This window comes from Pongo pygmaeus, chromosome 17, assembly GCF_028885625.2.
Source record: "Pongo pygmaeus isolate AG05252 chromosome 17, NHGRI_mPonPyg2-v2.0_pri, whole genome shotgun sequence".
Classification (NCBI taxonomy): Eukaryota; Metazoa; Chordata; class Mammalia; order Primates; family Hominidae; genus Pongo; species Pongo pygmaeus.
The window spans coordinates 36,151,368-36,172,250 of record NC_072390.2 but is presented as its reverse complement, the minus strand read 5'-3'; the positions used below and the strand labels follow the sequence as shown (position 1 = coordinate 36,172,250).

Genomic DNA, 20,883 nt, shown 5'->3' with positions numbered 1-20,883 from the left:
TTTTCTGGATGACAACATGTACATACAGTAACTTGTAATATGTTGTAAAATGAACTGAGTCTGTCTGTGTATACAAAGCTGGAGCACAGGAAAGAAAGACTATGTGAATGAGTCTACTCAAGCATCCAGCATATTCACATTTTAACATAGTTTTCTACTCACCGCAGCATGTATAATAACTCATTAAATGGCAAGAGAAAAAATAACTGATATGTAAAAATATACAAGAAGAAAGCCATCTGCGAGCAATAATATTGGAAATACAGAAAAAACAAAGCAGTTTAAGAAAGTGATGGTTCTTTCGCAGAAAACAAAAGTTCTGACTAAAGAGTAGAATCTTGAATTTTAGGAATCTCAAATTTGATGTGGAAAATCCCCTGATATACCCAAGAAAAGGCACACATTTTATGGAACTTCTCTAGGGAGTACTTCAGCCAGAATAAAGGTTGTTCAACACATTATAAAAAATAAAAATTTTTAGTGAAAGTTTAAAAGGTGGTCAACATTCAAGTAAGGCTGTGTAATCTGGGACAAAGCCAAGCACATGTACAACATTATCTGTATATGAGAACTGGGGAATTAGCAAAGGTTTTAATGTAAACCACATTACTTTTAAAGAAACACAATATAAAACATACCACCAGATGCATTGCTAATGGCTGATCCTGCAGATGCCACCTTGGAAACTGCTGCTGGATTGTATGTCCAAGATGTTCCACAAACTTCCACCTTTAAATCACTGTCTGAATAAATCTGTTGTACTCTGCCAACTTTACCTAAAGTCTTGGGGAAAAAAATAGATTCATGTTTCCAAGTCTAAAGTATATACCATCAAATCAATCACTAGTTTTTATATGCTTAAAATAATTATTTTACTTATCACTAATGAAAAAACTTCCAAAGGATAACCATACTGAAATGGGTTATTTGAATAAGTACAAATGTTAAAAAATATCTTTTAAAATAATAATAAAACTACTTCCACAAGAATATGAGACAAATCATGATAAAGTCTATCCTATTCATACGAGTTCATAAAAATCTATTTTGATGTTCAATCCTTCCTTCTTAAATCCATAAGGTACATTTTGAGAACTTGCAACTCAAGTAGTCTAAAATCTATCATCAATATAGCCTGAAAAAGAAAATTGGATTTCTAAAAAAAATAAAAAATAAAAAAATAAACCAATTTGGCCAAGAAGGGCTCAAGCTTACATCTATGTTTAAACCCTTTTTGGAATCATCTGATTTCTGCCAGTTCCTTTCCTTCCCTTCCTCATATTCCTAAACCTGTTCATTTTCCCAAAATTTTATTCCATAGGTTTTTACTCTTCTTCATTGAAAATTCAACCCACTTTGACAACTATCACCTTTTTTTTGAAAACACAAAACTACCGCTCACCCCCACATACACATATTAATTCTAATTTTTTAACAGCCTATTAGACATTTTCACTTGGAATTTTCCATTATCATCTCAAACTCTATGAGGCTACGTTCTTTGTTTTTTCTCCTCAACTTTTTATTATGGAAAACTTCCAACAGATACAAAAGTGGACAATAGCATACTGAATCCTCATGTACCCATCAACCATTTGTAACAATTATCAGCTCATGGCTAATCTTGTTTCCTTTATTCCCCTACCCATTCTCTCCTCCAGTATTATTTCAGTATGTACCTCCAAACAATAAGAACTCTTTTTTTCATAACATATTCTACAATGCTATTTATTATCAACTCACCCAAAGTTACAATAGTTACATATCACAAAATTCCAGTGTTCAAACTTCCAATTACCTCATAAATTATCAATTTTTTGTTTGTTTATATCAAGATCCACATAAAGTCCATACGTACATGTTTTTCTTTGCAAATTATTTGTTGAAAAAACAGTTCTTTATCTTACAAAGTTTCTTACCATTTGAATCTTACTAATTGGTGTAGTTTAATAACTCATCAGCCCTCTGTATATAGTCAGCAAGAACCCCTTCAAGTTGGCTGCTAGGTCCTTTTAACATGGTCCTAGAAACCAGTGACAGCTTCCTTGTTACCTGGTATGAAGCTCATTTTGTTCACCTCTTGTCGAAGAGCCAGAATTAGCCATTTCTCCAAAAAGCCTTGGCTCTTTATTGAGAAAGGCTGCTTGAAAACCATAACCTGGGCACTAAGTTTGGTTATTACTAAAATGGTCACTATGGAGGCATTTTCATGAATACAGCTAGGAAATAGGAGTTTTTGTTTGGGATTTTGTTTTGTTTTAATTTTACTTTAAGTTCTGGGATATATGTGCAGAAAGTGCAGGTTTGTTACATAGCTATACATGTGCCATGGTGGTGTGCTGCACCTATCAACCCATCATCTAGGTTTTCGGCCCCGCATGCATTATATTAGATATTTGTCCTAATGCTCTCCCTCCCCTTGCCCCCCACCCCGACAGGCCCCAGTGTGTGTTGTTCTCCTCCCTGTGTCCACGCGTTCTCATTGCTCAACTCCCACTTATGAGTGAGAACATGCGGTGTTTGGTTTTCTGTTCTGTGTTTGTTTGCTAAGGATGATGGCTTCCAGCTTCATCCATGTCCCTGCAAAGGACATGATCTCATTCTTTTTTTATGGCTGGGAGAAAATTTTTGCAATCTACCCATCTGACAAAGGTCTAATATCCAGAATCTACAAGGAACTTAAACAAATTTACAAGAAAAAAACGACCCCATCAAAAAGTGGGCAAAGGATATGAACATACACTTCTCAAAAGAAGACATTTGTTTTGTTTTTAAAGAAGCATAAATCATAAATTCAAACACTCTTTTCATTCAAATTCAAGAATACAGGGTCTTTACTTCACCTCCTCTATATTATATCTGCATCTCCTTTTACAACTCTGATAATTCTGATTCTCAAAGTCAAAGGAGTAACAGAATTATCACACAAGTACTCATTTGTTTTTTGGTACATCTAACAATCTTGGAATAACAATATCAACGCTATTACATGCAATAAGATTTCTGAAAAGTGTTAAACATTTCATTTCCATGCAGTTCTTTAGGGTCTATTCTTCCTATGAAGATATAAAGAAAAATTAACTGTGTTTAAAAAATTACTTGGAATTTTCTCTCTACATGGTTATGCTAACAGAAACACACTTAGTTTCATTTATTTCATTTCATTTTCCACTTTGAGGAGTTTCCTTTTTAAATTAATTTCGTTTTACAATTGTATTAAATACGTATGTGATTTCAAATCAAATCTATAAAACAAGACATATTCAAAGAGGTCTCCCTTCCTTCTTTGCCCCTTGTATCATCCTATTCCCTTTTTATATAGGTAATGCTTATTTGTAACTTCATAGTTTATCATTGCATTGTCTGCTTTCATATAGTTTGTATTGTCCTAATAGTTATTATATATTACGTGTGTGTGTGTGTGTGTGTGTGTGTGTGTGTGTGTATATATATATATATATCTCGACTTGGTTCCCTAATATGTGCAACACTGAAATTAGTCATTCATGTGTCCTTACCCTACTCTTTCTCTTTCCTAATATTTTGATCTAAAATAATAATATTTAGTCCCAGTTAATACAACTAAAAGGCAAACAGCATATTAAACTTTTCATGTGCTCAATTTCCACCCCATTTTTTACAACTATAATTTACACTGTTAGAACATATAATCGTTATATATTCCACCCTTTCCTTTACAACATTCATTTAATCTTAGTTCAACAAATCAATACATATTCCATGATCACTAGTCCTTCACTTGATGTCTCTACAGTCATTTTGGTTGTCTGAAACTCATTATCTAGCAAATTACTTAGAAAGGACTCATGGGAACAAGAATTCTCACATATTCATAGCACAGTTATACTTTAAAGTTAGTTTGGTTACATATAAAATCTTCAGCTTATATTCTTTCCTTGAGTATCTTAAATGCTATCTCACTGTTTTCTGGCATAAAACACTGAGAAGAGATTTTTTTCTTAACAGCAAAATAATTTTCTTTCCTTTAGGACCAATAACCTGTCTGGTCTTTTTTCCTGGATACTTTCTCTCGTCTTGAAGATTCAGTTATTTTACCAGAATATAGCCCACTGTTTGCTGTTCTGGGTTGGTTTTCCCAGGTATGCAATGTGCCCCTTCAAAATTTAGTTTCAAATTGTTTTCTTAATTCCAGGAAAATTTTTCTAAAATTACAAATCTTCATATTTGTTTCATTTCATTTATTTGGGTTTAGTTTCCTTTCTACAAGGATTCTCTCTCTCTCAGAGAGAGAGAGAGAGAGATACAGAGAGAGAGAGGCTATTTCATGTTTGTTTCTCTCTGAAATACTTTTCACCTTTTCTATTTTTAAAATTTTCCTGCTTTTTCACCTTCTATTTCTCTTAGCCATTATCTGTTGCATTTATTTGCTCTGCTCTGTGTTCCTTCCAGTTTAGTCTTTGCTTATAAAATGACTTTTTCACTTCTTTTTAATTATTTCCTAAGTTATATCCCCTCATTTCTGATTTCATTCTCTTACATTTTTTTCATTTTCTTAATTTCTTTTAGCTCATTTTTTGTTTTTTGCATTTTTTTTTTTAAGAGTCAGTCTCACTACATTAGCCCAGGCTAAAGTGCAGTGGCTATTCACAGGCATGATCCCATTACTGATTAGCACGAGAGTTTTGACCTACTCTGTTTCTGATTTTGCGCCAGTTCCCCACTCCATAGGCAACCTGGGGTTCACCCAGGAGGTCACCATATCCTTGCCGAACTTAGTGCAGACACCCACACTAAACCCAGAGCTCTTGAAGTCAAGTGATCCTCCTGCCTCAGCCTCCTGAGTAGCTGGGACTACAAGTACACACTACTGTGCCCAGCCTTTTAGCTCATTTTAAATTATAAAAGTATAGTTTTCATCATTTTTCTGCACATATCTTTCTAATATGCTTTTTTTTTTTTTTGGAGACAGGGTCTCACTCTGTTGCCCAGGTTGGAGTGCAGTGGTGTGATCTCTGCTCACTGCAGCCTCAACCTCCTGGGCTCAAGAGATCCTCTCACTTCAGTCTCCCAAGTACCTGGGACTACAGGCACACACCACCACACCTGGCTAATTTTTGTATTTTTAGTAGAAACAGAGTTTCACCATGTTGTTCAAGCTGGTCTCAACCCCTTGGCTCAAGCAATCCACCCACCTTGGCCTCCCAAAGCGCTGGGATTACAGACATGAGCCACTACGTCTGGCCTGATATACTTTCATTATCTGTAGAGAAGTTCTATTCTTTATTCCCTTTTTTCAATAATAATTGTGTATGGGAATTTAACCATGATCTTCTAAATTTTATCTGGACCTTCTCCTTCCTTTGTCCCTACTGTCTCCATCCTACTAAATTTTGTTTCTATTCCCAGCACTTTCTCCTCAAAGTGAGGCTCTGCCTTGGAAGGGAGCTTTCACTGGTTAGTTTTGAGTTTAAAGGCCCACACTAGTTCCATCCCTTCTGACTTTAGCATGGTCCTATTTTCTCACCCCAAACTGGAGTCTTCAGGAACCCTCTCAGGTTCAGGTGCTGCTAAGACAATTGTCTACCACACTAGCCAATGAATATTTTTGCTAGCTGTTTTGGAGCTTTCCTGTTCTCAGATCTATCAGATGCCTCATTAATTCTCTCTGCTCCCATATGAAGAGATGCAGACTCAATAGCTGTCAGTGGTTTATCTCTACTCATTCATATTTAGGGTTCAACAGGTTACTCTGAAACCTAGTTTTGTTATAGATGTTTGTGGCTTTTTTGGTTATGCTAATCTAATTGTCTATTTTTATCAAAAAGGATTTGATAAGATACAAAATCTATAACACTACTACTGGAATCCCAGAATTTCCCTTTAGAATTCTCTATAGGTTTTATTTATATAGCAGTTTGAAATGGTAGAAAGAGTGCTTAGGTTTTGAAATAAGACAGATCTGTGTTCAAAATCCAGTTCAGAATCGCACCTCTGATTTCCTCATTTTTAAAATAAGGATGCTATAACATCACCCTCTTGTAATATTGTATGTATGTGTGTATGGCAGCTACAAACTGTGAAGTGTCTTTGAATAAAAGCATCATAACAACAGAGATTTTATTTTTCTGTTTTGTTCACAATTGTTCACTATTTTTTCTGTATTGTTCACTATTGTAGCCCTGCCTAACAGGCATATTATATGTGCTAAAATACCTACTTAGGGAATAAGGCAGAAAGGATGGAAGGGCTAATGGAGGGTCAGAACAACAGTAAGGAGGGACTAGGCAGGATGGGAGGGGATGAGATGGGGCAGGAGTTGGGGCTGGATGGGAAGAGGAGGAGGTGCTGGCCAGGAGAAGAGACCAAACAATTACAGTAGAGTGGGGGTGGATAGGATACTAAGAGGGATGTGAGATGAAGTACATGGGACAGGATGGAGGCACTGAATGGGACTGGAATGGAGAGACAGACAGGACAGGAACTGAGAGGCTGGATGAGACAGAAGATGGGAGTAGGCAAGGTGGAGAACTATAGAGGAGGACACAGGAAGGTAGAGGAGGAAGGGAAACAGAACAAGGCAGCATAAGGGATGGCACGGTGACAGAGTAATACCAAAGGCAGGGACAGAAGGACAGAAGCAAGTACAGACAGGGAAAGGGAAGGATGATTGAAGAGAGGGCAGAACAAGCAAATTTGTTTGTTGCTGCTGAACATTTGATGAAAAAATGACTAAATAAAAAACTGTAGCTCTTTGGGAACAAATTCACTCTATGAAAGCACACACATTTCTGAGCTGCTCTTTCATACTCAAGTTTTAAAGAGGCAGGCCACCACATCAGGAAAGCTGCACTGGTCCAGCACCGCTAGAGACCAGATGGGCACAAACCTGTATCATTCTGGGGTTAAGTATCAGAAAAACCACTGCTGACTTGTACCACATAACATTCTCCAATAACCACTCTATCAAAAAATAATAAATATTAACTGTAACCATTTCTGGATCTTCTCAGGCTAATTTAACTGGGATAAATTAGAAAACAAAAGGCACGAGTATGTCTAGGTGCAAATGGAGAGTACAATTCTAGGAAGTTTTATGCCAATTTAATTTCTACATTAATTTACTTTTAAAAATGACATAAGCATATTGTAATTTCTAGCCCAGAATTATTCTATACATACTTACTGGAAGCATCGCTTCAGCCCATTCTCCATGTCCTCTTTGTAGAAGTTTAATTCGTTCCAGGTCATAACAAACTTGTACAAGATCACCCACTTGAAACTGAGAGGTGCCTCCTTCTGCACCTTGAGCAGCATCTCCACTTCGGACAATGTTCGCTTTAGTGAGAACAGCAGGATTGAAGGTCCACCTACAAGAGCAAAGCTAAACCTCAAAATGGGCAGGTTTGCCTAATTTTAATACAAAATTCGTAAACAGTGAAGATCAAAAGAATAAGGCAATCCTTTGCAATTATATCCTGAATGATGTGTGTTTCCTTTATTTATATATATACAAATACATATATATATAGTTTGTTTTCTGTTTTTTTTTTTTTTTTTTTAGACAGAGTCTTGCTCTGTCATCCAGGCTGGAGTGCAGTGGCATAATCTCTGCTCACTGCAACCTCCGCCTCCCGGGTTCAAGTGATTCTCCTGCCTCAGCCTCCCAAGTAGCTGGGATTACAGGCGCATGCCACCGTGCCCAGCTAATTTTTGTATTTTTAGTGGAGACAGGATTTCACCATGTTAGCCTGGCTGGTCTCGAACTCCTGAGCTCAAGTGATCTGCCTGCCTCAGCCTCCCAAAGTGCTATGAACCACCACCCCAGCACCTCCTTTTTATAATTTTAATAAACAAATTTGGGGAAAGAGTCATCCATAATCTTACCACCTTAATACAAGTGTAAATACTTTGGTATACATTTGTCTATTCTCTCCTGCATGTTTTTTAAAACTGTTATAAAAGTAACATACAATTATTGTTAAAAATTCAAACATTTCAGAAACATGTAAAGTAAAAGTTCCATTTCACACAAACACCCTGAATCACCATTCCCATCCCACTAGAAACCACTATTAATATTCTACTCTGTGTCCTTACAGACATTCTATCAATATGCTGAATGACATTCATAATATAGTTGTTTTCCATAAATGGGAATATTATATACATATATATGTATACATAGACATAGAGACACATACATACATATATTTTGTGACTTTTTTTTCAGAGAATGCATCTTGGAAGATTTATTTTTTAGTGTCACAGATACAGACCTATCTTAAATAGGTCTAAGAATACAGACCTAAATTGAATAGACCTTAATTCAATTTAACTGCTACAGAGTATTCCATCACTTGGATATACACTAATGTACTGAACTATTCTCCTATTGACTATCATTTAAAGTGCTTCCAAATTGTCACCAATATGTACAGTATTGTAAAGACCATTCCTGTGTACACATCTTTGTGCACGAGGTCAGTATTTCAGTAGAGATTCTTAAAAGAACTATCTGATCAAAGCATATATTTGTTTACAATTCCAATAGAGCCAAACTGCTCTACAAAGAGTGTATCATTTCCCCACACCACTGTCAATTTAATGGATAAAAATAGTATCTAGTTTTAATTTTCCATGCATGGATATTTACCATAATTGTAATCATTGTAGCAAACTAATTTGAATGCTGATGTCTTTATACAGGCATTTTCCATGCTGCTATCATCTTCAAAATAATCATTTTAATGACTACTTAATATTCCATCAAATAGATATACCACAATTGATAACAGAACACCTCCCCTACTTCCACACTGAACTCCAAGAGTAAAGGTTCCCTTGTCAAATAAGTTTCTACAATATTGGCATATTATATCCTCTTCTCCTTAGTCCAAATGGTTATTAGCATATAAAAGACTGAGTGGTCACACCATATAAAAGCCTGTTTACTAACTTTCTGTAACCACACAAGTAAACCGTTGTTTGCTTTATTTTTTCTTTTTTTGATACAGAGTCTCACTCTGTTACCCAGGTTCAAGCAATTCTCCTGCCTCAGTCTCCCAAGTAGCTGGGATTACAGGCACGCACCACAACACCCAGCTAATTTTTGTATTTTTAGTAGAGGCAGGGTTTCGCTATGTTGGCCAGCCTGTTCTTGAACTCCTGACCTTGGGTGATCCACCCGCCTTGGCCTCCCAAAGTACTGGGATTGCAGGCGTGAGCCACGGCACCCGGCCAAGTAAACTGTTCTTTCTAAAGCAACCACAAAGAGAAAAAAGTGCCTCTGAACAGTTAAAAATAAAAATATACACGATGTTTTCTCTTAGCCATATCAACAACAGTGCCTTTTATCTCACTCTCAATCACCCAAAATTTACTAGACTTATTATCCTGCCCAAACAGAGCAGCCATTATACAAGTGTTCCCTCTGCTGAGTGCCTCTCCCAGTGAAACCAGTCTATCTTTTAAGTTTACTCCAAGCGTTAATTATCTCTTTGCAGTTTTCTCTAATCTGCCCAGCAGAAATGACCATTCTTCTCTTGCACTCTCAAAAAATCCTGAATACTTACTAATCATATTATTTTTAACACTTTATCACAGTTATTTCCCATTCTATCTATCTGAGCTAAAAAGGAAACCCCTTCAAAGCAGGAGACGATGTCTTGTCTTTGTGATCCTAATACTAATCACAGGGCTTAATACAGAATAAGTACTTAATAAGTTTTGTTGAATAAAGCAAAAAGAAGATCTTCTAGAACTCAAATATCATATTACTGTTAACACTCTACTGCCCAAGAAAAATTCTGAACGAGAAAGAATTCTGCAATACTTCTAATTTGTGCTAACCTAACATTTTCAAAGAGAATATTTAACACAAAATGTGTTAGTACATGCTAATCAGAACTTAACTTGTATCCTTAAGTTTTTTTCTTATTTATTTTTTGACTGATATGCAATAATTCTACCTTTTCTTTTTACTTTTGTTAATGACATCTTTATTAAGATGTATTTCACGCACAATTTACCCACTTAAAGTATATAATTCAGTGGTTTTTAGTGTATTCATGGAGTCATACGACCATAACCACTATCTAATTTCATTTTTATTATGTCATAAAGATACCCCATAACTATTAGCAGTTACTCCATATTCACCCCTTTCCCCAGGCCCTAAATAACCAGTAATATACTTTCTTGTTTCTATGGATTTGCTTATTCTGGACATTTTATATAAATAAAATCACACAATATGTGATCTTTTGTGACTGGCTTCTTTCACTTAGCATAATTCAAGATTCATCTATGTTGCAGTATGTATGAGTATGTGATTTCTTTGTGATATGTATGAATATATCACATTTTGTTTATCCATTTACCAGTTAATAGGCATTTGGGTTGTTTCTACTTTCTGGCTCTTATGAATAATGCTTCTACAACATTCCTATACAGTTTTTTGTATGGACATACATATTAAATTCTTTTGGGTACACACCTAAGAGGGGAACTGCTGGGTCTATGGTAACTCTACGTTTAACATTTTGAGAAACTACCAAACTGTTTTTTAAAGCAACCCAATTGTTTTACAGTGTTACCAGCAATACATGATGGATCTAATCCTCAACAAAAGTTTTTTTTTTTTTTATTCAAGCCATCTGAGTGTGTGAAGTGGTATGCCATTGTGGTTTTGCTTTGTAGTTCCCTAATATTAATATCAAGCATCTTTTCATGAACGTTATGAACGGAACCATGTCCCCCTAGAATTCATATGCTGAATCCCTAACTCCCAATGTAACTGTATTTACAGATAAGACCTTTACAGAAGTAATTAAGGTTAAATTGGGTATTACAGCTGGGTCCCGAATACAATAGGGCTGGTACCCTTATAAGAGGAAGAGACATCAAAGATTTCCCTCTCCAACTGCACACAGAAAAAAGGCCATAATGAGCAGAGAAGGTGGCCGTCTACAGACCAGGAAGAAAGGCCTCAACAGAAACCAACACAGTTGGCACCTTGATTTTGAACTTCTAGCCTCCACAAGTGTGAGAAAATACTTTTTTTTCTTTTTTGAGATAGGATCTCACTCTGTCACCCATGGAGGACTGCAGTGGCGCGATCATGGCAAACTCCAGCCTTGACCTCCCTGGGCTCAAGCAATTTGCCCACCTCATCCTTCTGAGTGGCTGGGATGACAAGCACATACCACCACACCTGGCTAATTTTTTCTTTTTTTTTTTTTTTTTTTTTTTGTATTTTTTGTAGAGACGGGGTTTCGTTATGTTGCCCAAGCTGAGAAAATAAATTTCTATTGTTTAAGCAACCTAGTCTGTGGTATTTTATTATGGCAGCCCTAGCCAACTAATACAGTGGCATTATTACCCATCTCTATAGCATATTTTCTTTGGGAAACTGTCTATTCAAATCCTTTGCACATTTTTCTATCAGGTTTTAACTGTTGAATTTTAAGAGTTCTTTATATATTCTAAATAGAAGTCTGTTATTAACCATATAGTTTGCAAATTTTTTATCTCATTCCATGAATTGTGCACTTTCTTGATAGTCTCCTTTAAAACACAGAAGTTTTTAATTTTGATGAAGTCCCATTTCTCTACTTTCTCTTTGGTTGCTTCTAATTTTGGGGTCATGTCTACTAAACCATTGTCTAATCCAAGGTCATGAAGATTTATGGCTATGATTTATTCTAAGAGTTTTCTAGTTTTACCTTTTACATTTAGGTCTATGTTCAATTTTGATATAATATCGGTGTATGGTATGCAGCAGGGGTCCAACTTGTTTGCTGATATCCATTTATCCCAGTACCGTTTGTTGAAAAGACCATTCATCTTTGACTGAAGCATCTTGAACTCTTGTCAAAAATCAACTAACCAGCCAAGTGCAATGGCACATGCTTGTAGTTCCAGCTACTCAGGAGGCTGAGGCAGGAGGATCACTTGAGCCCAGGTGTTCTGTGCTATAGTGCACCATGATTGTGCCTATGAACACCCCACTGAACTCCAGCCTGAGCAATCTAGCAAAACTCCATCTCTTAAAAAAAAAATAAATAAATAAATTGACCTAAATGCAAGGGGCTTATTTCTGGACTCTCAATTCTATTCCATTAATCTATATGTCTAACATTACATCACTAATATAATATCTTGATAACTGTAGCTTTGTGGTTAAGTTTGGAAACCAGGAATTGTGAGTTCTCCAACTCTGTTCTTCCTTTTCAAGACTATTTTGATAACTGTGGGTCCCTTGAATTTCCATATGAATTTTAGTATCAGTGTGTCAATTTCTGCAAAAAAAAGTACCAGGATTTTGATAGGGATTACACTTAATCGGAAGATTAGTTTGGGAAATACTGCCATCTATTGTGGGTTGCATTATGCCCCCTTCCAAAATATGCTGAAGTCCTAATCCAGGTAACTGTTAATGTTACCTTATTTGTAAATAGGGCCTTTACATATGTAATCAAGTTAAAGTGAGGTCATACTGGATTAGGGTAGGCCCTAAATTCAATGTTTAGTGTCCTTATAATAGAGTCATGTACCGACACCCACCAAGAAACACAGACTCACAGGGAAAAAGGTCATGTGAAGACAGTGGCAGAGAATATAGAGTGATGCATCTACAAGCCAAGGAACAAAGACTGCTGGGAACCACCAGAAGCTGGGAGAAAGGCATACAACAGATTCTCCCTGAAAGTCTCCAGAACAAACCAGTCTTGCCAACACCCAGACTCTGGACTTCTAGCCTCTGATACTGTGAAAGAATAAATCTCTGTTAAGCCACCCAGTCTATGGTAATTTGTTATAGCAGCCCTAGGAAACTAATATACCATCTAAACAATATTAAACCTGATCTAAGAACATGGAATGTTTCGTCATTTATTTAGGTCTTCTTTAATTTCTTTCAACAATGTTCAGTAGTTTTCACTGTACAAGTCTTGCATCTCCTTGGTTAAATTTATTCTTAAGTATTTTATTCTTTTTGATGCCATTATAAATGAAATTGTTTTAATTTCATTTTCATATTGTTCATTGTTAGTGTACAGAAAGACAACTGATGTTCCTATATCAATCTTGGTTCCTGCAATCTTGCTGAACTCATTTATTAGCTACAATAGCTTTTGTGGATTCTTTGGGTTTTTCTATACACGGTATCAGGTCATCTGTAAACAATGTTAGTTTCACATCTTCTTTTTCTTTTACTTCTTCATTTCTTTTTCTTACCTAGTTGCTATGACTAGAACCTCTGGTACAATGTTGAACAGAAGTAATAAAGTGGACATTCTTGTCTTGTTTCTGATGTTACGGGGTAAGTATTCAGTCTTTCATCATTAAGGGTGATGTTAGCTGTGGGTTTTTCATAGATGTCCTTTATCAAGCCAAAGAAGTTCCCTTCGGGTCCCAGTTTGTTTAGTGTTTTTATCACGAAAGGGTGTTGGATTTTGTCAAGTACTTTTTCTGCATCTACTGATATGATCATGTATGCTCATAAGATTTGAATACAATCAGGCCTAATGCTATACCTAGGTAAGCAACTTAATGTTAACTTTTCTTATTCTATATAATATCCCTTCCCCAAAGAACCTCAGGGAATTAGTTTCTTTATGTACATGTCAGTAAGACAATTATTCAATTTATTGATTTTTCTTTAAAATACTATTAACATACTAAAGTGGATTAGATATATTTTGGCCCAAATAAAATTAAAAAGACATCCCTAGCCTCCAAGAAACTTGCAATCTAGAAATCAAATGAATTTTAATAGGTAAGAGTGAACCTAAATAGATGAAGAGTATATGCATTACATGCATATATAATACTATGGAGAGTAAATGGAGAGAGGAGGTTCCCAAATCATACAAATTCAATATTTATACGATGGAGAGGAATTAATCCAGGTAACGAGGGAGAAAAAGAGGAGCAGGCATTTTACCTAAAGGGAGTAGTATGTTAAAAGGTACATAAGTGAGGAAATGCATACAATTTTATACTGCTGATAAGGATTAGTGTGTGTGTACATATCTGTGGCAACGCCAAAATCACAGAGTAGAAACAATCTGGCATCACTCTCCCCAACAGAAAACCGAAAAAAAAAAAAAATACCCAGCACCAAGATTATCACCAGCAATATCCCAGAACTCAAGTTTGAAGCTGAAATGATCCCTGGGGCCAGAGACATGAAAAACTCCAAGCAGATAATAAAAGAAACAAATTTCTGTATCTGCAACATCCTTCCCCCTATCTACCAGGCACAACGCACAGAAAATTCCCCCAGGAATCACAGTCTCTACACTGGAAAAAGTGAGATCAAGGCAGAGAGCCAGCTTCCCTACCATCTTGGGTTCCCTTGCAGGAAAATCATTCCTGCCTCAACTCACAGAAAGCCTTATGAGTACCTGTAGGAAGAAAAATCCCTAAGGGTAGCTACAGTCAAAGAGAAGAGACAGGACTAGCAAACCTGGCCCTTGAAACTCTGCTCTTTATCTCAGCCAAGAGACATCAAATCAGAGTGGCTGTTCAGCAGCACTATACTGTAGGAGGCACACATTCCATGGGTCTCCTGGCCGTAAATCCCTAACCAGACTTCCCACATAGCCAAGGTACCACTTTTGGGATCCACCCCCACTCCTTCCCGCCCGATTCAGGATGAACAGAGTTTCAAACATTTGTGACACCCAAGGCAAACTTGGGCTTAAGGCCCATTTAGTTCTGAAAAGGAGGCAGCAATCTCTAATTTAGGGGATTCAACAGGCAACTGCAAAGAACCTCTAAGCAAGAATGCCCTAGAAAGACCAAAATAAGCAGACAGCAAAAACTAGAAAAAAAAATGATCCTTCAATACGAAGCCATATAAGGCAGATAAGAAACAAATAAACAGGAAGCCAATGGACAAAGCAAAGTGCCAATAACCAACCCTAATAAGGCAGCAATGTGTAAGCTCTCAGTTAAAGAATTCAAAATAGCAGTTCTAAAGAAACTCAGTGAACTCTAAGATAACACAGAAAACCAATTCAGAAATTTATCAGAGAAATTTAACAGAGATGGAAATGATGTTTTCAAAATCAAACAAAAATCCTTGAACTGAGAAATGTATTTGTTGAAATGAAAAATGCATCAGAGGCTCTCAACAGCAGAATTAAGCAGTGGAAAAAAATAAAAACAGTGGGACTGGATATAAGCTATTTGAAAACACACAGAAGAGAAAAAAGAATGAAAAGGAATGGAGAAGGCCTACAGGATATAGAGACTAACGTCAAAAAAGCAAAACTGAGTCAATGGCATTCAAGAGAGAGTTGAGAAAGAGCAACAGGTAAGAAGTTTATTCAAATTATAACAGAAAACCTTCCAAATCTAGAGAAAGATAAAAGCAAAAACTATAAAAAAAAATCAATGTACAGCAAGGTCAGAAATCACCAAACAAATTAAATCCAAATAATAATCAAATAGAGCTGGGCGTAGTGGCTCACGCCTGTAATCCCAGCACTTTGGGAGGCCGAGGCGGGCGGATCACAAGGTCAGGAGATCGAGAACATCTTGGCTAATACGGTGAAACCCTGTCTCTACTAAAAATACAAAAAAATTAGCCGGGCATTGTGGCAGGCGCCTGTAGTTCCAGCTACTCGGGAGGCTGAGGCAGGAGAATGGCGTGAGCCCAGGAGGCGGAGCTTGCAGTGAGCCGAGATCGTGCCACTGCACTCCAGCCTGGGCAACAGAGAGAGACTATGTTCAAAAAAAAAAAAAACAAATAGACTACCCCAAGACATATACTAATCAAACTCTCAAAGGTCAAAGACAAAGTAAGGATCCAAAAATAAGCAACAGAAGAGAAGGAAATAACACATAAAAGAGCACCAATTCATCTAGCAACAGACTTTTCAGCAGAAACCACACAGGACAGGAGAGAGCAAGATGACATATTCAAAATACTAAAAGAAAAAAACTGGTAATTAAGAATACTGTACCAACCCAAAGCTTTCCTTCAAACATGGAGGGGAGATAAAACCTTTCCCAGATGAACAAAAGCTGAGGAAAGTCCTCACCATCATTTCTTATAAGAAATGGTAAAGGGAGTTCATCAATCTAAAAGAAAAGGATAGTAATATGCAAAAAGAAAACGTGAAGATACAAAATTCCCTGGCAAAAGTAATTACACAGACAGATTCAGAATACTCTAATACTATAATTATGTGTACTCCCCTCATAACTCTAGTATAAGACTAAAAGACAAACCTATCAAAAAGTAACTACAGCAAACAGTTAAGAGCTAGGCAATATCAAAAGATGTACACAGAGACAACAAGTCACAATGTGGAGGAGTTAAAAAGTGTAGAGTCTTTTAGTTTTCCTTTGATTTTCTTTGTAATCAAAGTTAAGACGTCACCTGTTTAAAATAACTTGTTATATCTATAATATAGGGTCCAGCCCTACTGGGCCTGTGGGTTTTTTTCTTCGTGGGCAGAGACGAGAGATCGTAGAAATAAAGACACAAGACAAAGAGACAGAAGAAAAGACAGCTGGGCTCGGGGGACCACTACCACCAAGACGCGGAGACCAGTAGTGGCCCCAAATGCCTGGCCACGCTGTTATTTATTGTATACAAGGCAAGGGGGCAGGGTAAGGAGTCGTCTCCAATGATAGGTAAGGTCACACAAGTCACATGTCCACTGGGTCACATGAGTCACGTGTCCACCGGACAGGAGGCCCTTCCCTATTTTGGTAGCCGAGGCAGAAAGAGAGAGGGGACAGCTTACGTCATTATTGCTTCTATGCATTTTTCGGAGAGATCAACGGCTTTAATACTTTCACTAACTCTACACTGCTATCTAGAAGACGGAGACGGGTGTACAAGGCGAAACATGAAAGTGGACCAGGAACGTGACTGCTGAAGCACAGCATCACGGGGAGAGGTTTAGGCCTCCGGATGGCTGCGGGCAGGCCTGACTGATGTCAGACCTTCCACAAGAGGTGGTGGAGCAGAGTCTTCTCTAACTCCGCCAGGGAAAGGGAGACTCCCTTCACGGTCTGCTAAGTAGCGGGTGCCTTCCCAGGCACTGGCATTACCACTAGACCAAGGAGCCCTCTAGTGGCCCTGTCTGGGTGTGACAGAGGGCTCACACTTGACTTCTGGTCACCTCTCACCATGTCCCTTCAGCTCCTATATCTGTATAGCCTGGTTTTTCCTAGGTTATAATTGTAGAACAAAGACTATTATAATACTGGAATAAAGAGTAATGCTACAAACTAATGATTAATAATATTCATATATAATCAAATCTATAATCTATTTCTAGTATAACTATTATAACTATTCTTCTTCTATATATTTTCTTTATTATACTGGAACAGCTTGTGCCCTCGGTCTCTTGCCTCAGCAACTGGGTGGCTTGCTGCCCACATATGTTTTTTGTAAGCTTCATGGTAACCAAGAAGAAAAAACATATAGTAGATATACTGAAAATAAGCAACACAGGGCTCAGCGTGGTGGCTCACACCTGTAATCCCAGCACTTTGGGAGGCCGAGGCAGGCGGATTACGAGGTCAGGAGATCCAGACCAGCCTGGCCAACATGGTGAAACCCCCTCTCTACTAAAAATACAAAAACTAGCTGGGTGTGGTGGCATGCGCCTGTAGTCCCAGCTACTCGGGAGGCTGAGGCAGGAGAATTGTTTGAACCCAGGAGTCGGAGATCACAATGAGCCGAGATCACACCACTGCACTCCAGCCTGGTGACATAGAGAGACTCTGTATCAAAAAAAAAAAAAAAAAAAGCAACAAAGGCCAGGTGCAGTGGCTCACACCTGTAATCCCAACATTGTGGGAAGCTGAGGCAGGAGGACTGCCTGAGGCAAAGAGTTCAAGACCAGCCTGGGCAACATCATAAGACTCCATCTCTACAAAAAAAAAAATTTTTTTAATGACCATGGTGGTGTGCACCTGTAGTTCCAGCCACTTGGAAGGCTAAACTGGGAGGACTGCTTGAAGCCAGGAGTTCAAGGCTTCAGTGAGCTATGATCATGTCACTGTGCTCCAGCCTGAATGACACGGTGAGACCTTGTCTCAAAAACAAAAAATGATAAAATTTATTTAAAAAACACATTAAAACGTACTACCAAAGAAAATCACCTAACCACAAAGGAAGAGGGCAAGAAAAAAAAAAAAGGAAGAGAAGAGTTACAAAACAACCAAATAACAAGTAACAAAAATAGCAGTAGTAAATCTTTACCTATCAATAACAACAATGAATGTAAATGAAGTAATTCTCCAACTAAAAGACATACAGTGAGGCCGGGCATGGTGGCTCACACCTGTAATCCCAGCACTTTGGGAGGCTGAGGTGGGAGGACCACCTGAGGTCAAGAGTTAGAGACCAGCCTGACCAATATGGTGAAACCCCATCTCTACTAAAAATACAAAAACTAGCTGGGCTTGGTGGAGGGCACCTGTAGTCCCAGCTACTCAGAAGGCTGAGACAGGAGAATTGCTTGAACCTGGGAGGCGGAGGTTGCAGTGAGCCAATATCGTGCCACCGCACTCCAGCCTGGGTGACAGAGTAAGACTCCATCTCAAAAAAAAAAAAAAAAAAAAAAAGACATAGAGTGGCTGAATGGGTAAAAGAAAATTGTTTAAATGACCCAGCCCTGTGCTCCCTACAAGAAATTCATTTCACCTATAAAGACACATGCAGACTGAAAGTGAAGGAATGGAAAAAGATACTGTACACAAATGGAAACCAAAAAAGAGCAGGAATAGTTATACTTTTATATCAGATAAAATAGACTTTAAGTCAAAGACTGCAAAAACAGACAAAAGTCACTGTATAATAATAAAGTGGTCAATTCAGCAAGAGGATATAACAATTATATATGCACTCAACACTGGAGCAACCAAATATAAAACACAAACATCAATAGATCTAAAGGGAAAGATATACTGCAATATCTTTAATAGTAGGGGACACTTCAACATCTAACTTTCAGTAATGAACAGATCATCAACTAGAGAGAAAATCAACAAAGAAACATCAAAGTTAAACTACAATCCAAACCAAATATACATAACTGACACTTACAGAATACTTCGTCCAACTGCCATAGAATACACACTGTTCTCATCAGCACGAGGAACATTCTCCAAAAGAGACCACATATTGGGCCACAAAACAAGTCTCACTAAATTCAAAAAAGTTGAAATGATATGAAGTATCTTTTCTGACCACAATGGAATAACACTAGAAAGAAATTAAACATTATCCTGAACAATGAAAGCGTCAATAAAGAAATTAAGAAGGAAAATTTAAAACTTCTTGAAACAAATGAAACTGGAAACACAACATATCAAAATCTATGAAATACAGAAAAAGCAGTAGTAAGAGGGAGATCCATAGCAATAAACACCTAATCAATAATTTAAGGCCAGATGCAGTGGTTCATGCCTATAATCCCAGTACTTTGGGAGGCCGAGGTGGGTGGATCACGTGAGGTCGGGAGTTCAAGACCAGCCTGACCAACATGGAGAAACCCCATCTCTACCAAAAATACAAAATTAGCCAGGCATGGTGGCACATGCCTGTAATCCCAGCTACTCGGGAAGGCTGAGGCAGGAGAACCGTTTGAACCCAGGAGGCAGAGGTTGCAGTGAGCTGAGATCGCGCCATTGCCCTCCAGCCTGGGCAACAAGAGTGAAACTCTGTCTCAAAAAAAAAATAATAATAATTTAAAAAGTAGGAAGATTTCAAATAACGTAACAATACAGCTCAAGGAACTAGAAAAGCAAAAACAAAGCAAATCCAATAGCAGAAGGAAGAAGTAATAAAGATCAGCAGAAATAAATGAAATTGAGAAAATAAAAAGAGAAAATATCAACAAAATGAAATGCTGGATTTTTCAAAAGATAAACAAAATCAACAAATCTTTAGTAGACCAACTAAGATAAAACCAAAAGACCCAAACAAAATCAGAAACAAAAATGGAGACACAACTGATATCACAGAAATGCAAAGGATCATAACAGAATATCATGAACATCTATATACCAACAAATTGAAAAATCTAGAAGAAATAGATAAATTCTTGGACATAAACAACCTACCAAGACTGAGACATGAAGAAGTATCAACTCTGGCCAGAGGCGGTGGCTCACCTGTAATCTCAGCACTTTGGGAGGCCAAGGTGGGTGGATCACTTGAGGTCAGGGGTTCAAGACCAGCCTGGCCAACATGGTGAAACCCCATCTCTATTAAAAAATACAAAATTTAGCTGGGTGTGGTGGCACATGCCCGTAATCCTAGCTACTTGGGAGGCTGAGGCAAGAGAATCATTTGAACCTGGGAGACGGAGGTTGCAGTGAGCTGAGATCGTGCCACTCCAGCCTGGGTGACAGAGGGAGACCCCATCTCGAAAAAAAAAAAAAAAAAATATATATATATATATATATATATATAAAAACTTGAACAGACCAATAATGAGTAACAAGATCAAAGAAGTAATAAAAATGTCTCCCATCAGAGAAAAGCCCCAGGGCCTGATGGTTTCAATGCCAGATTCTACCTAACATTTAAAGAACAAATATCAATCTTCTCAAACTACTGTTGCTTTTATTGGCCAGTCAAGGTGGCTCAAGCACCCAGCACTTTGGGAGGTCAAGGTGGGAGGATCACTTGAGGCCAGGGGCTCGGCGCCAGCCTGGACAATATGGCAAGACCCTGTCTCTACTATAAAAAATGTTTTTAATTTAAACTTTTAAAAAGAGAAAAAAAGAAAATGGCTTTTCGGATGCTGGCAAGAACACACGAAAAGGGGAACACCTGTAGACTGTTGGTGGGACTATAAATTAGTACAGCCACTATGAGAAACAGTATGGAGGTTCCTCAAAAAACTAAAAACAGAACTA

At 37.6% G+C, this 20,883-nt stretch overlaps 1 protein-coding gene across 1 annotated transcript in view; it reads right to left on the bottom strand.

Annotated features, from left to right (window-relative positions):
• Positions 1-20,883, bottom strand: part of MIB1 (MIB E3 ubiquitin protein ligase 1) — a 136,364-nt gene that overhangs the window by 73,343 nt on the left and 42,138 nt on the right. Inside the window, exons 7-8 of the mRNA XM_054460356.2 lie at positions 7,166-7,349; positions 639-783 (exon numbers count right to left, since the gene is read on the bottom strand). Coding sequence (XP_054316331.1) covers positions 639-783; positions 7,166-7,349 — 329 coding nt within the window. The remainder of the gene's footprint in view (positions 1-638; positions 784-7,165; positions 7,350-20,883) is intronic.